This window comes from Athene cunicularia (assembly GCF_003259725.1).
Source record: "Athene cunicularia isolate RWA chromosome Z unlocalized genomic scaffold, athCun1 chrZ_part1, whole genome shotgun sequence".
In the NCBI taxonomy this organism is placed as follows: Eukaryota; Metazoa; Chordata; class Aves; order Strigiformes; family Strigidae; genus Athene; species Athene cunicularia.
Window position 1 is genome coordinate 34,097,012 of NW_020799142.1, and position 16,998 is coordinate 34,114,009.

Consider the following 16,998-nt stretch of genomic DNA (forward strand, 5'->3'; position numbering starts at 1 on the left):
CCCCCCAGTTCCCCCAGCCGCTCCCCAGCAGACCTGTGCTCCAGACCCTGCCCCAGCTCCGTTGCCCTTCTCTGCCCACGCTCGAGTCACTCAATGGCCTTTTTGGGGTGAGGGGCCCAACACTGAACCCCCTCAGCGAGGGGCGGCCTCCCCAGTGCCGAGCCCAGGGCTCAGATCCCTTCCCTGGCCCTGCTGGCCACGCCAGTGCTGACACCAGCCAGGATGCCGTTGCCCTCCTTGGCCCCCTGGGCACACTCTGGCTCATTCTCACCCCCCCAGTCCCTCTCTGACCGGCAGCTCTCCAGCCACTCCTCCCCAAGCCTGTAGCCCCCCTGGGGGTTGTTGTGGCCCAAGGGCAGCCCCCGGCATTTGCCCTCAGTGAAACTCCCCCAGTTGGGCTCAGCCCAGGGCTCCAGCCTGGCCAGATCCCCATGTAGAGCCTCCCCACCCTCATGTTCCCCTTCCTCATTCTGATCTTTGCTAACAAAACTCAAATCACGCTTCAAATTTCTCAAAAGAGAAGGAAATGGGATCAGTGTAGTCAGAGTAAAATGCACAAAAATTAATTCTACCTTTTATTGCTTTCAAGATAGTTAAGATACTGTCTTAAATCTGTTATAACCAGTTTATGAAAATAAAATTAAAATATAATCCATTCTTGAGCCCGATTGTCCTTAACTGCCAGAAAACTTTCTCTACATTTTCCAGATGGATTTGCTGCCTCTTAACTTGAACATGTTACTGTCAAACCTCAATTCCTACATCATGTGTCCTTAGGCAACCAAGACAAGCCAGTTACCAACATGAAATATTAGTATCAATGAAAAGACATCTCCTACCTGGGATGTCTTGCTCACTTGCTCTGTCTTCTCTATCTCGGTTTGCAGCTTTTTCCTCTCTTGCTCGAGCTCCCTCACTCGCTTCTGTAGCTTTAGGAAAACTGTCATGTCCATAGCAGCTTTCTCCACCCCAATCTCAGGAGCCTGGCAAAAAAGAGAAGACCCCGGTTAAGTTTTATAACCATACACAGTGCCAGATACACCCTGACAGTATATCAGCACCAACCCCAGCCACAGACACTAACAGGGGCTAAGGCAGGCATGAACTTTCAAAGACCCCCTTCAAACTCCCCATTTTAAGCACTTATTTTTAATGTCAATAAACAGCTGACTCATTTTATTACATCACTGAATGTTTAACAGCTCAATAAATAAGTGGGCTGACAGGGGCCACAGCTAAGAACATTAAAAATGCCCTACTAATCCCTCCTAGCCAAATATTTATTAGTTGTTTTTTAATTTGCTTCACCCGGAATATTTTATATTAGGGCATGGCCAGTGCTGATTACTTTGACTTTAGCAAATGCTCTCAGAGCAGTTCAGAACTACTAAAGCAACGTAACAAAGCAGCCAGCAAAGGGAAGTGCGGGTTGCTGCAGGCATAGTTATGGGGGACACAGAATACAGACCTGCCACTGGGGTGGCAGATTCTAGGAACATCCATCATCCATGCATGCTCTCGAGTCAGGAAAGTGGAGTTTAAAAAGCAGCCTAGTCTAGCAAATGTAAGCAAAAACCACATTTCCCTTTTCCACCTGATTCTTGATAGCCAGGGAATAATTTATGCTGCTCTTTTCTGCATTAAGAGACGATTACAGAGGCTGTGCTGGCCAGCAAAACATCTGTAAAGACGCACTGGAATTAAAACATTCAGGGTAATGAACTCTGTTATCCTTGCAGAAAAGAACGGCTAAACAGTCACTGCCATCGGTGCTAGGAATAACTACATGTAACAATGCTGACCCCTTCGACGGACCTTCATCAGTCTTTTTAAGCTGGCAGGGCCAAAACCCAACACTTAATTATATTTAGAGCCCCATTTAAGTCTGACCCCACAAAGGAGTCAGCATTTGCTACAGCATCGCAACCCTGCAATCCCTCTCGCACAATCAACAACAAGGTGTTTCTGTAGCAGGAAATCAGTTCAACCCCTCACGCTATAGTCCAGCCTGCGTTCCTCCTGCGTGCCCCAAGACCCACATCAATCATCCCCATGGAGCAGGCTCTCCTTCCCTCGAGCCTGCCCGATTTACTGTACCTCCATTTGCTGTATTACATCCTCGGTGTCTCCTATCTCAGAGGTCGATGCGGATGGGTAATTGGAGTCGGACTCTAAACTGCTTTGGTTGGATGGGCTTCTTCTGTGCCCTGCTGTTTGCTGCCAAAGAGCGATGCAGATATAGAATGCTTTCAGTGTCTGAGGAAGGATTCCTCACAAAGCATTGTTTCTTAGAGCAAATACGTGTCTATGTATTAAGCTTACCTTTACAAAAGCCTTGACTGTCACCTTATAGTGAATTCCATTTTCTAGTTCATATGCCCTACTGTAACATTCCTCTTAACACAGAGGAATAGTTTACAATAAAATGTGAAGTGATACAAAAGCTCAGTTTAAAAATTCTGCACAAATTAAAGCTTTTTCATAACACCAGATTCCTGTGAAGTGTGAACACGCAAATCTGAGCTCAAGCTTATGCTGTTTACAGCATCCTCTATGGCTCCCTTTAAACACTCAACATTGCACCTAACCCAGCATCACTCTAATAATTTTCCAACAGTTCTTCCAACACTTCAGCATAGCTGAACCTTAAAAATTTGCCTTTTGAAATTCTGAAGTCATGTTATTGATTTGTTTTGTTTTGTTTTTGCAACCCAACACCTATGCAGGAACATCACTGGAACAAAAAGCAAACCAAGAAGCATGACCCAGCTTTTGCTCAGATTCACAGATATCTTTGTAGTTAACAGAGAAGCGTGAAAGATCAAGCTCCTTTCTGAAGGCAGACATATGGTTTGGCTTCCGTGTACAAGTTCATTGTAAGTTCACTCACATTAATGGCAGTTCTATTGTTTTGGGGATGAGTGAGGCATGTTATCCAGCCACCAACCTCAGGTTCAGGTCACAAGAGAAAAAGGAATCATTTCACTTTTGTTACCTTCATAAGAATCATTTCATCCTGCAAGTTGTCATACGAATGCTCCAGCCTCGAATACTCTTTTACCAGGTTCTGGTAACGAGACCTCTCTTCTTCCAGCTCTTTCTTCATCTGGCCATTTTCCTCAATCATGCTTTGTGTAAATCCGTCTTTAAAATAAGAAAAAAAAAAAAATATGATCTTCATCTCTGAAGTGAACTTCCTGTAAATATCTGAAATAACAGTGGCTAATTAATAAAATGCTCTCAGCTGAGAACTTTTAAAATACATATAAGCATTCTCTAATATTTAGAGACTATTATAATTTAGATCTGTCTCCTTGCCATTTGGAACAGCTTGAGCTCTCCTGCTCAGAGAGCAGAGTCCTCTGCCCTTTGAGTTAAAGAAAAATTGCCAGCACCTACAAACTATGAGATCAGTCATGCTTAACTTAACTATGCCAGCGCCAGCTCCCACAAGCCAGCCATAAACCCACTTAAGACCAGACCAGCACAGTACAGAAATACATTAATGTCTAAGTGCCTTTGGTACTCGCTGCATTTAAAGACTTTTCTGCCTGTTCCCCACCACCAGATTTGGCATAGAAGCAAATCAACAGCAGCATCCCTTTCCCATGTCACCATCAACCATTTACCATGGTAAGACTTGGGGGGTTGAAAGTATTTTATATCTAAATACATTATTTCTTGTTGTTAAAAACATACTTTGGAAGAAAATCTGGTTCCTCCCTTTTTTGAGAAACCATGCAAATATAGTCCGTGTGTTCTTTTAGAAGGGTGAACACCAAACAAAGCCCCTCCACTTGGTTTCCTGGAGCTTCAATGCTTCCAAACCATCCCATAAGAGAAAAAGAAATATTTGCAGCAAGTTTCTTTTTAACATGTTATTTTCCTTCCTTTATTTTGCATTGGGCTAAGAACAAAGGGTACTTCATGAGTACCACAGAGCAGTGATAGATACAGCCACAGAATGATGCATGATGCTCTCTGTAAATCCTGCAACAAAATAAAAGCTGAAAAGGATGACAAAAAATATAAAAGCTCAATACATGCATGAGAGTTTCCTTCTCTCTTAGGATTTTCCCAGATTACTTTCTTCTATGTATGTCTCACCATTTAAGTCTCTGCTTTAAAAAACACTCACAGACAACTGTCACATTACAGAAATCCTTTGTCACAGCTTAATATTGTTAACAGTGCTGTTCCTTGGATCCTTTGTTCATCCATCCTGGGATGTTGTCACTCTCCACCCCCAGCAGCCTCCCTGCCTCCTGCACCACTGGCAGTAAATGCTGTGACAAAACTGAACTAAAAAGCCCTTTTAGGTACTTTATTCCATATTTCGCCAATTAAATCAGCTTCTGTCTTACCAACCACCAGCAGAACAGCACGAACAGAACTACCTGCACAACTAAACAATGACAGAAACCACCAGGAAGAAGGGGTGTGGGAAGATAACACTTTTCAAGTTAAGAAAAGCACACAGGATAAACAAGTTTCAGGGGAGAACAGGTAAGCTCCTTGTTTAGGAGGCATTATGATGCTATAAGCATTTTTTCTCACCTTCATATTGATACAGGTACGTGCTTTTTTCCTGCTTCAGGAGAGCATTTTCTTCTTCCAAGTCAGATATACGCTACAAAACAAGGCAAAGAATTACTGCTTGCTGCAGGTCAGAGCCTTTGCAGAGGGGTTACATTTCACCTGGCTTGAGACAGGGAGCTTTGTTTGGGCTTTCTTTGCTGTTCAAAAGATCTATCCCCTTGTGCTTTGCCAGTTATCCTTTGTACATCAGGAGCTGAAGCGTAGCAGAGCTGCACTGCAACAACAGAGACTAACTTTGCTTTTCCTGAGTGAATTTCTCCCTGAAATTAATGTTTTCAGCAGAATCTTACAGAATACTAAGAAGCTGGACTTGGCAACCATGATCTGCAGGAATGAAATTCCTGCAAGTGATCAGGATATCAACTCAGAATTTTATTTCCACATCTCAAGAGGCCTCTTTTGCTGCCTTCGAGTCATAGCACTGTCTGCTGTTGGGGGAAAAAAAAAATAAAATCTGCTGACTGTTTCAAGCAATGTGGCACTTAAGATGGGCACAGGGAATGTGAACACTAATACTAGACAGTTCGGGCTTTTTTAAATTGTTGTATATTAAATCATTTAATACGATTACAGCCACTTAAATGCTTCACACTGCTGCAGAACCTCTAGCACAGTGAAGCATGGCATGTACCAGAGCCTTTGGTAATGTAACAGTAGCATATGCAGCAATTAACACCGATGATTGCCTAGCAAAAATTAATGAAAACAGAAATTAAATCTTGCAAAATTCTATTTTATATATTTTTAAACTACCTCTTTATTAAAAATGGCCACTGGTCACAACAACGTGGCTGGACTGATGCTCACAGCTACCTATCCTGGAATTCTGATGCATTCAACAGTGTTATCTCTAAACACAAAAACACCACATTACCAAGTGAAATATGCTGCTACAGTTAAACAGGATGATTCTACTGCTGTCAGGTGGGAAACAAACTGACGCATCACCCTCGTGTAATGTCATTCCCTGTGCCTGCTCCATCACATCCTCTAGCCACAGCATAGGAAAGAGCTCCACACAGCAGAAAAATTTCAAGATGCCAAAGATAAACACCACTGTACACACCCTAACAGAAGTTTTCAGTGCCCAAGAATAATAATTTTGCTGCCACCACTAGAAAAAAATTACAGGCAGCCCAGCTGGCATGCATTCCTAGCACAGACTTCAGTCTTCCACACAAGCATGATCAAGTCAAGGTATTTTATTCAATACTGCATATGCCAGCATGGGAATGTAACAGAAGACTGAGGAGGAGTGTAAACACATGCAAGTGACTTGCAGCTGGGGTGTCAAAACCCACATATATTATACTCGTTGTTTAGTTTTGTGTGCTTGATGTCTGCGTTTAGACAACACAGGCCTGGGGGAGGCTCAGGGGCACCTTAGTGAACATCCTTGAGATTCCTGCTCTGCTGTGGGAAAGATCAAAGCACACTGTGAAAATCCCTGATATCTACAGGCGAAAGCAGCAGGTTCAAGATCTTTTCTTCCTTTTTCTGTCTGGCAAGGACCGAGCTCTGCACTGCCTGTGTCCCCGCTTGCATGCCTCTGCCTGGGTGCTGCTGGAGGACCAGGAGATCCCCTGGGTCCTCTTTACATTTCACCAGTGGTTTTGTGGCTCTTCCTGCACACTACCTGTGTTCACACAGCCAGATACACATTAATGGTGAGGATTAAAGCACAATGAATATTTTACTGGAAGTCACAACTGAAGCAGTCATACCCTGAGCACAGAAACTAGAAGACCCCACTACCCCTCGCTCTCCGCTCATTTACTCCAGCTCTCTGCATCAGACTATAACCTCCTGCATCTCTCTCTATACATGCAATAAGAAGGTTGGAGTTTGGAGATACAGTTATGAAGTGAAGAAAACACAAACTTAAGATATGCAGAGCTACTGGTGTTTTAAATGCTCTGAACTGAGACACAATTTTAATGTTCTTGTACCAAAATCAACTACATTCCCTCATTTGTACATCACTTCAAATAAACATCACAGAAGACATGCAGCGATTAGGTCAGCACTAGTGCCTTCAAGTTCAGACGAATTCTTAAAAAATTGGAGAAGGGCTACAAGAGTGATGGAAAGGAAGGAAAACCTGTGCTGCAATGGGACAGCAAGGAACTTCACTTGTTTATCTCATCAGGGAAAAGATTAAATGCAACAGCATTACTTTACCAGTGCTCTTCAGTGGGTGCTGATAATGAACTCTTCTGCCCAGAGGACAAAGTTATGACAGAAGGAAAACAAAACAAGACAAACATTTGAAGTATTTTCAACCCCGTTGGGGGATATTTTAGAACCAAAAGACTTGGTAGAATCCCAGGTTTAAAAATTTCTAACCCAGATTGGGTATAGATGTTTTTAAGATGTGATTGAAGTAGTTTATCACATCCACGTTTCCACCTGAAAGAGCAGCAAGCTGTAATTCAAACCCAATGAGAATAAAAACAATCTATTAAACACGGGTAGAGGCAAGTGGAGCAGGTTACACAATGGCCAAACAGCACAAAGTCCATCTCTGGTACCTACGCTGATACCTTTTGTATCCCTTTGTCATCTTTTTATAGAAAACAGACGTTTGAAGGTGCTTCAAATGCAACAGTACCTGCTTTGAAGGATTTCTATGGAAGATGTTGAGCAGTGAGCACTCATGAGGGCTTCAGCCCTTATTTAAGTGTTACACTGGAACCACCTGCTCATGAGATCTGGCTCCAGGGCTCACCTGATCTTGTGAGGAATGGATGATGGCATTTAGGATTTTCCTAATAAAATTCCTGGCCCAGCTTTGAATCATCCGACTTCATAGTGAGAAGATTAGGTGCTACCAAATGCTGTTGGAAGAGCTGTTGGTACTCACCCAGATCTGACGTTTTAAACTTTATCGCAAAACAGAGTAAGAAGAGCTATTCTAAAATTAAGGAGTTGGAGAGAAAAGCTATAAGGCAAGAGATTAAAGTACTTTTTTTCAGTAACAAAATCATAATCAGTATGGATTTGCAGAAACTGCAGCTCCAGCTCCAATCGATATAATGAAGGCTGTTGTCTCAGTCTCACTCAGAAGTGTCTGATGACTTTAGGTATCATCTCCAGGGCAAATGCATCCCACTACAACCATGGCCATGGTGTAATCTTGATATTGAAGGTAAAAGTGCTTCTCGCCTGAATTCAGTTTCATGACACTTCCCACACTTTCAGTAGTTACTAGAACCACCCAAAAATCTCTATTAGACTTTTTCTCAGAAAGTGTTTCGGCTAAATGAATGTTTCCAGGAAGAAAACAGGTCTTCTCTGTCCTCCCACCGACAAGGAACTGAAGGGAGCAATTGAAAGCTAATGTCAGAAATGGGAGACTGCACTGCTCAGAAGAAATGCTTTGTTTTATAATTAAACCAGCTATTGTCACGGTAAAGTCCACAGTATTAACTATGCTGTAGCCAATTCTACAACAAAGGAAAGATTTTGCTTTGTTTCCATGCTTTTTGAAAGCATTTCTTTGGTCATTAAATCAACCTTTTTTTCCTGACTGCTCGAAGGGGATTTGCAATCAAGAACAAAGAGTGGCAGTTTTTCCCCAGCTGCATCACCTTCAAAATAAAGCATCCTTTCAGTCTCTAAAAGCCTGTGCTGCAGTCAGCTAATGAACTGAGCCCTCTGCCAAAAAAAAGATCTTCTAATTTTGTGCTGGACAAAGGAAAATCACTGATTCCATACATCCCTGCACGGGTGCAATACATGTGCAAAGAGTGGAGTAACTGTTTTCCTGACAGCTCTTGGTCCAGCCGAGAGACCAGAGGTGCACAGGGTGAATGCCCTTTTGAGAAGCACCCAAAAATGCATTTCAGCTGTGCTAGTTGTTCAGATGAAGTTATCCTGACCACACAGTCCCCAGAGCTACTCACCACACCCACTATCCGGGGGTTTATGCCCAAGGGGTGGTTGGCCAGGGCAGGTGCTGCTGGCTGAAGTGCTCTAGAAGGGCCCCATCTGGGCATTCTCCCACCATAACAAAAAACGCAGCAAACCCCAGATCTTTTTTTTTTTTTTTTTTTTTTAAATCTCCAAAAGCAACTCATCTTCAGGTTGTCACACAGAAAGTGCTGTTCTAGAGTAAGAGCTGCAAAGCATCTTTTTTTCTATGCAAGTATTGGCTAGGAAAGTCCTAAGCTCTTTCCAATATCAGGATCGAAGAAACCACTTCAATTGTCAGTGCAGAAGAAAGATCACAGATCTAACCTGAGCAGTCACAAGCATTCGCAGCAGGAACTAATCCCTTCACCTTAGTGCCTTAGGTTATAAGAATGGGTATGAAGGTTATTCAGAATGAACTTGAACAGCAAAGAAATTAAGGGTAAAAGGTAAATTTTTACTACTTGCAAAAACCCTCTACACTCTGAAGTCTCTTCCTTCCACTACAACACTTTCCTGTACAGTGGTGGCAGCACTGGACGACGTCCACCTCAAGAGATCCAGAAAGTATAGGAGCTTGCATGAAGGAGGAGTTAAAAAAAATTAAAATAAAAATGTTTAGTGTTCATCACAGCTCTGAATCCTATCGAGGCTCGTAACAACCAGCCTTGCTGGTGTTGGAGTAACACCTCTGCTCGGGAGGCACGAGTTAGTCTCCTCACAGGTCACACTGCATATACCTACAACACCAGTCACTAAAACCAGCTGCAGTGGCCATGGACTGCATGGCAAAAGCTGAGCCCTCATGATCCACACCAGGCTGGGCTGAGGAAGGACATCCACCTCATATTTATGAACAGCCTTCTCCAATATTTTGCACAAAGCCACGAAGAATCACTGTACATACACAAAGCTCTGACATATCCATGGTTATTAAGTGCCCTTGTTTCCAGACAGGCCTGGGCTCGGGGAATTTCTTCATGCGTGGCAGTGCAAAAAGCATCCAGATGGGATATCCTCCTGACATGGGGCAGCTGCTGCTCCTGCAGGGATGTCCACCTGCCCTTGCTGCCCCATGACCTGGTCAAAAGGCAAATTCTAGGGGCATTCAGTGACAAAAAGAAAAAATCCTATTTAAAGAATAGAAATTCTTTACCTTTCAGACTTAAGAAGAGTGAGCTTTCGCCAGTACAACCATCTGCAGGAGACCTGCACAACGTGAGATGTGACAAACAGACGTACCTTTCTCAGTAGGTCTTTCTCCTTCATGTAGGTGTCTTCCACAACCTTCCTCTCGCCATGAGCTTTTTCAAGCTCCAGCCGGAGGTGCTCCAACTCTTCTTGAAAGCTGAGAAGCTGGCTGTCATCACCCTGGTGGCTCTGTTTATATTGCACCAGTTCCTTCTTCAGCTTTTCCACCTCGGAGGAGTGGGCAGATGTGAGGGCAGAGAGCTGCTCGTTCAGAAGCTTGTATTCCTTGTTCTGCAGCCAACAACCCAAAAAGAAGAAAATACTTTCATAAATGAGACTGCTGCATGCACTATGCACTACAAAAGTAACTGTTAAGAATCCTTGAGCATGGTGAGTAATAAACTTCTGATAATGAATATTTCCATGCATATGCTAACAAAGCTAAAAACAATTTCAAAACTGTGACAAAAGCTCAGTAATATTTTGGTAATGATCATACAAGCATTCATTAAATTGATGTTACACTTGAAGCAATGGTAAACAACGCTTGGTAACACTGGCATCCAAACAAAAAACTACACTTTTATTACAGCTTCCAAACAACGTAGCACAATACAATTGGTTTGCAATTTTTTTTTTTTTGGTCTGTAATATTGGGTTTGCAGTTTATCCTTTTATTCCTGACTCCTGTGCCCACAGAAACCTGGGGTGACAATGCACCATAGCATAATTGCAGCCTCAAGCCCAAAGAGCTCCTTAAACCCCAGCCTTAAGTCATATGTCAACCCAATCACCTTTTTATTTGCTCAGATCTTCTATTTTAAAGCACTTTAGCAATGATTTGCTCCCAAGTTTTAAGACCTCAAAATTCAGCAGCCTCATTTGATTCTTGTGGTTCAAATCAAAGTCAACGGGAACTACACTGTAACTAATAAAGCATCATCATTATCAGCCAGCTCCAGAAATAACAGTGAATTCACAACAGACCGAGAGCTTCAGTAAAGAGCCTACCATGTAGTTTTTGCTAACATTAGGTAGATAATTACAAAAGTAAAAGAACTGTTCTGAAATTTGAAGTGTAGTCTGTTTTTTAAAGTTTCCTTTTTGACACCTTTCAATACAGCTTTAAAGATCTGGGCTCACTGTACCACAGATCCAAAAGGCTTTCCTTTCTGAGATGGGACTTGGGTAGGTATTTCACTGATGTATCAGAAATATTAGGTTTGGCCTTTCCTGATCTTGCTGAAAAAACATTTGGCAAGAGACTGTTACCCAGACAACATGAACTGGTCATCTGCAATTTAGCCTTTTGCTGCTTCTCAGAGCTTTGGTCACCAGCAGTGTTACAGCAGCTCATGAGAAACTGCTCCTTCCACCCAGAAGTTTTTGGTTGTTGTGGAGGCTAAAACAAACCTTGAGATGAAGAAGCCAAAAACTGAAAGTCTTAGAGGACACAAATGTATAACTTCAAAAGATCAATGGACTAGAGACCTGGTACACAGGTTTTGACCGTTCAGGATAAGCAGTAAAGTTGCTAAGTCACAGGTCCTGAGATGCAACTTCTTCCTCTAAGATGTTCACCAGAGCCAAGCAAGGAAAAAATTTCAATGCAAATAATATGATCTATCTCTGTAATAGGGTCCAGGACTCCCATTAGCTCCTGTACAACAGAGTTAGTTTTCAAAGAATTTTATAGCCTGGCAAAGGAAAAAACACCCATGAAAGTAGAGAACTTTATCATCTGGGTCTACACAGGTTCCTCCAGACCAGACAGGCCCCTGTACAAAGGTGAATCGGTGGATACTGAAAACCCCACCCATACTTCGGATTAGTCTCTCTTAGATTCCCAATGTGGATCACAGGATCCTTTCTTCTACTAGTGCTCTGATCAGCCTTTTGTCCCCCCTCCAGGTGACCTCCCAAAGCATTCCTCTCTCGCTGCAGTCTCAGCACTCCCAAGCAAGATTAAGACACATCTCAAAATTGAAAACAAGTAAATGAGAGAGATTAACATATTTCCATTTGCTCCCCTGTAACGAATTATTAGTGAATATCAAAATTCAGTGTGTGTTATTAAGGAATTAACATTTCTGCATGACCCAAGCCATATCCAAAGAGATCCATTCAGAGAGAAAAGCTGCACAGAGAATGGCAATAATCACTCCGGTTCACAAATTTCTGATGCTTCCTTCAGTCTATGCTTATTCTGCCACACACAACATTTCACGGCTTTGTGTCCCAAGGTTTAGGTATATGATATTACATAACAGCCAACTGAGATTTCAACTCAGGCACAAGATAAATGCATAGGAATTATTTTTCTTGTTATTAGCTGCTAGAGGCATGAGAGAACATTTACTGTGTTGTACCAAAATGACTGGTCCCCGCTGCAATGGGAGATTGTTCACCAGACCACGTTAAACTTGAACGTGGTTTATTTTAAATCATTGTTTAAATGATTTATAGAAATCATTTCTATATGTCACATATAGAATGTGACAGAGCTGTGACAATCCTGGTTTCCACTCTGGTTCTGTGAACTGATCTAGAGTTTACTTTGCTACCAGCAGCAGAGGCAACAACTTCATCACTACTGTTACCCAAACTACTTTTATTTACAATAAATTCTCACAGAGATGCTGTCGCTTGCAGGGACAGCATAGAGAGCTTACTGTGATCCTAATACTGGCTGCACAAACACGTAACACCAAACTAGGTAACAGCCTTAGAAGTGTCTCAGGCAGCTACAACATACACATTTGAAGAAACTCACTTAACTGGAAAGAAAAATAAAATTAAAAAAAGAAAGTGGTCCAATGTGGATATATATAAAAGTGGTCCAGTGTAGATATTTTGCAGCAAAACAGATTTAAACCTTTCTTGTGTGTGCAAAAAATCCCTCACCTGACTCAGAAACTGAATTAAATAGGCCCAGTTATGGATGTGGGCTGAGGCTGACGTACAATAATAGGTTTTAAAGTTTTCAAAGAAAGATCATCTCTTCCTCAGGGGCACATGGAGTATTGCATCTCTCTATTCATGCATGAGCTAAAGTGGCAGAAATAGAAACATTTTCTTCCACAGTCAGAAAATGATACAACTGCAGCTCTCCAGGTTGCCTGCAATTTTTTTATTTTTTTTTTCTTAAATTAATTGGCATTTTGAAAGGTCATGTTTATAGATTAGCAAGGATTGAAATCAAGATACTTCAGGGAAGCTATGATGCAACAAACTCACTGCTGCCAGAAAACAAAAAAAAAAAATCCAGTGCACTGAAAAGAAAGTCTACTGGAACGGTGCTCATTAGCAGTTCTAAAGCATCCCAGAGAAACCTGTCAGTCCTGAAACAATGGTTAAAATTAGATCACTGGACGGATTACCACCAGTAATACAGAGCAGCAATTCCTTCCTGCAAAAGTTACACAGAAAGCATCAAAGTAACTCCTTCAAAACCGTCTGCCCAGAGACCAGGGGAGATCAAGACAAGCTCCAGCCCATTATTTCTGCCTACTTAAAAGCTCTCCATGGCTCCTTCCCTAAAGCAGACCTTTATGCTGCTTTCATAACCCACAACAGGAAAGCCCACATTAACCAAAGATTGGTTTTGCTTTATTGTTCCACCCCCATACTTTTTCTAGCAGCAAATGACAAGGAATTGAGAGGAAGAAAAAAAAAATAATTAATACTGCTGCTCCACCACCAAGTCCAGCAGCTCAGCAGACCTACACAGACGTTCATGCTCCCTGCATGAGTTAAGTCCAAATACATAGACCTGAAATGATTCATACTCATTAATTCCACCAAATACCCCCCAGATGAAGGGTCATATCAAACAGGTTTCTGATATATAAATATATAGAAAACCTTACGCCCAAGATTTTCCGTTCCTAAGCTATGGTTTGCCTGCAAAATATAAGTATGCAAAAGGAGGCGTTTTAAAATCAAACACAGGGGTTTAAAAGTCAGGCTCTACTGCGGTGTGTGGTTTGCAGCCAGCTAATACAGCAAGGGAAGCAGCCAGCAGTAAGGCAAATCCCTGGGTGCCTTGACTCTGCAGTATCGAAGCCAACGCAGAGTCATTTCTCATCTTCCTCCTGGCAGGACCTCTCGTGTCATACGGGGATAGGAGAGATTTAAGGCAGCGAGGAAACCGCCTGGGACATGTAAGCATTCCTGACAACATCTGAAACTCAATGATAAACTGAAATTCCTGATACTACAAATAAGGAGGTATCCTGACTTACAGACAAGGTTTCTGCTGCCTGTAAAAGGGCATTTTAAGGATATAGGTGGATATTAATCTCTCCATTAATGTTAGTGGATAGAACTGGGACCTACTCCGCCATTCTTATCCCTGAAGGCCTTGTACAGCACTGGGAAGCAACAGTGACGGTATTTATCAGCGTAACTTGCACACTCATGTTGGTAGGTGGGAAAACCCTCCTCCTGCACGTAATCAAACAACTGTAATCAAACAACTATTCTGCAGCTCATTAATGACAAGAGTGATATGATGAAGACCTCTCTGTGATCAGGTTGTCAGAGTGAGACCTTCAAGCCATCCACACAGGTATCCATCACTTAGGCTGCGGCATCTCACCCATCATCATGGCTCTTGCTTCTGAAGAGCTGTTATATCCAGTAAGACAATCATGCTCAAACTACTTGGCAAAGTGAGTACTTACCCAATTTAGCGTTTACCTTCCAGGTGATGTGAAAAGACATACAGTTCAGTACCACAAACTGTGGCAGACACTCTGCATCCTCAGTGCTTGAAAAGCAGAAAGTGTAATGGAACAATCCAGCCCAAAGCCTGTTTGACACAGGGATCTCACATGGAGATGGTTTGGGTTTTCAAGCAACAGCTTTCAAAACTGCCATTTTATCTTCCTCCTCTAAGACCTTCTGTGCACTTTTCACCACAATTACAATGCAGTTTTTGCAGCTTACTGAGCAAGCTCTTCAGACAATGAGGTGGAGACCCAAGATCCAAGTGCATCTGCAATTCCGTGGCGGAGTCCCACCCTTACAAGGGTCTGGCCAGCAGTACCAGAAGGCTGCCACCACCATGATATCCTTCCCAGACATCATAGGAAGATAAAATCCTTCCTAGGAAGGACAACAGAAGAAAGGCAAACCAGAACCAGGACCACATGTGTCCCAGCACAGCTCAGGACGTACCTGCTCATCAATCTTCCTTTGAAGCTGGACCACCTTGTTCTCCATGCCAATGTTGAGCTTTTTCAGGTGCTGAGCTGAGCGGGCCTCGATCTTCAGTGCCTTCAGCTCCTGCCTGGCCTTCATGCACCGGTAGTAGCACTGCAGGACGATGGTGGCACTCCTGATTCGGTGGAAGTGAGTGCGGGCCAGCCAGCCACGGGCGTACTTCTGGAGGATGGTGGCTTTGTGCTCCACGAGGATCTGCAAAACATGGGCAGAAATGGGACAATCAAAGGAGAAAAGTTACCTGTAAAGGTAGAAGCAGTCCTGGTTTGCCTGCAACATGGCACTTCACTCTTTTTACTCTGCCTTCAAAAGGGCTTCTCCTCCAAGCAGGAGTGTCCTGCTAGGTGCAGGGGGCGATGGCTGGAGACAGAGGCTGCATCCTCTTTCATAGACAGCAAGGGGTACTTCCATCCCTGCTCCTGGGGAGTTTTTCCAGTCACTGCACTCAACTGATGCAGGCAGAACACTTACAGTCCTCTCCTCAGAGCCATACTTCTCTCTAAAAAGAGTCAAGACCTGCTTGGCCAGTGAAATGAGGGGATATGGTCCTGGCTAGTGAGTAGAGGACTCGATGGGGACAGGGGACATCTGGGCTCAAATGAGAAACTTCATGGATCACCTCAGAATAGTGCTTAGAGCCACAAGATCCACAGACAGCAGAATAAAATAGCCATCAGCAGACACACCAACACTTAGCAATAAACTTACAGTCCCTTCAGCATCAGATATAACTCACACCAGAACAGGTTTGCAGATTTTTTTCTGTGTTTCACCCCTGCATTATGGTAAGTTATACTGCAGATAAATGCTGTCCAGGTGGTATTTCTCATCATGGGGATAACCTTCAAATAAACCCTGGAGTCCTTTCATCACAGCCTGCAGCCAATTCTCTTGCATGATTCGATTTCTAGAAACTTACATCTGGTTTTCTGAAAATTCTGGCACTTTTGCATTGAATTTCTTATGAAAACTTTATAGCAATCTTTTCCATAGGTGGCAGTTCATTCCTTCCTCTAAAACTGAAGGCTGACATATTAGAGATAAACCAGTATGCTGTTAATAAACTTCTTATGTTGATCTATGCTGCAGTATTTTGAGGAAATAAATAGCAGGAGGATTTAAAGATTACGAGACACTGCTGTTCTTAGTTTGGAGTAAGTTGATTCACAAAAGGTACCATATCAGCTTCTCTTACAAACTCGTTTCTTCCTAAGGCTTTCTTTGCACTTGCAAATTTTAATTCAGAATAAAGGGACTGTGTGAACTTAGGATACAGCAGAAGTTACTCTGAAATGAGCTTTGTATGCCTCCAGCCTTGGCACTCTTACAGACGGAGAAAGCTGGAGGTGCCCAGAGAGCTAGAAGAAACCCTACTGCACTGCCTGGGAGACCTATTCCAGACTCACAGCAAAGTTTTGGTGGGCACTGGGCATGCCCCGACCTCATGGAACATCACCTGCTGCCCTGCATCTGTTGCTGAGAATGCCCTTGAACAGACATTTATATCCAACACCTACATCCAGGTGCTCCAGAGATTAAGGATGTTCAGATTTGAGAGGCCTGACCTTCAGACAGCTTCTACGCATTGTTAAGATTTTGGGTCACCTTGAATCTCAGAGAGTTTCAATGCTGGACCAGCTGTCTCCCCTGTAGAGGCTTCTGATTTAAAAAACAGATGATGAAAAACAAGTGGCAGCAAAATTTCTGATCACCAGCATGCAGCTGCTCTGTTTTGGAGGACATCCCTAATCTCTCTGGTGGGTCACCAGGTGTCCAGGTAACCTACATCATCAGGAGCAGCCTCTCCTGTCCTGACTCACTGTGCCTCAGACTTCGTGACCACAATTAGGTGTCAATTTAGGTGGCTACCAAAGTAAGGCTGGGTCTGAGTAGTGGACAGAAGATTCCCCAAAGCTGTTCTCGGTTTCCTGACACTGTATCATTTGTTGCCATCAAACCTTCACTTCCTTGCTTTCAGCTCCTGGTTTAACACAGAAAGCTAATGGAGAGAACTAATTAAAGAGGTGTTTATATCAATACATGACCTGATGCCTTCCATGACAGACCCTA

At 42.9% G+C, this 16,998-nt stretch overlaps 1 protein-coding gene across 1 annotated transcript in view; it reads right to left on the minus strand.

Moving 5' to 3' along the window:
* Positions 1-16,998, minus strand: part of MYO5B (myosin VB) — a 151,795-nt gene that overhangs the window by 31,622 nt on the left and 103,175 nt on the right. Inside the window, exons 21-26 of the mRNA XM_026865867.1 lie at positions 14,884-15,123; positions 9,754-9,993; positions 4,558-4,630; positions 2,996-3,144; positions 2,097-2,217; positions 840-976 (exon numbers count right to left, since the gene is read on the minus strand). Of these exons, the coding sequence (XP_026721668.1) occupies positions 840-976; positions 2,097-2,217; positions 2,996-3,144; positions 4,558-4,630; positions 9,754-9,993; positions 14,884-15,123 (960 nt within the window). The remainder of the gene's footprint in view (positions 1-839; positions 977-2,096; positions 2,218-2,995; positions 3,145-4,557; positions 4,631-9,753; positions 9,994-14,883; positions 15,124-16,998) is intronic.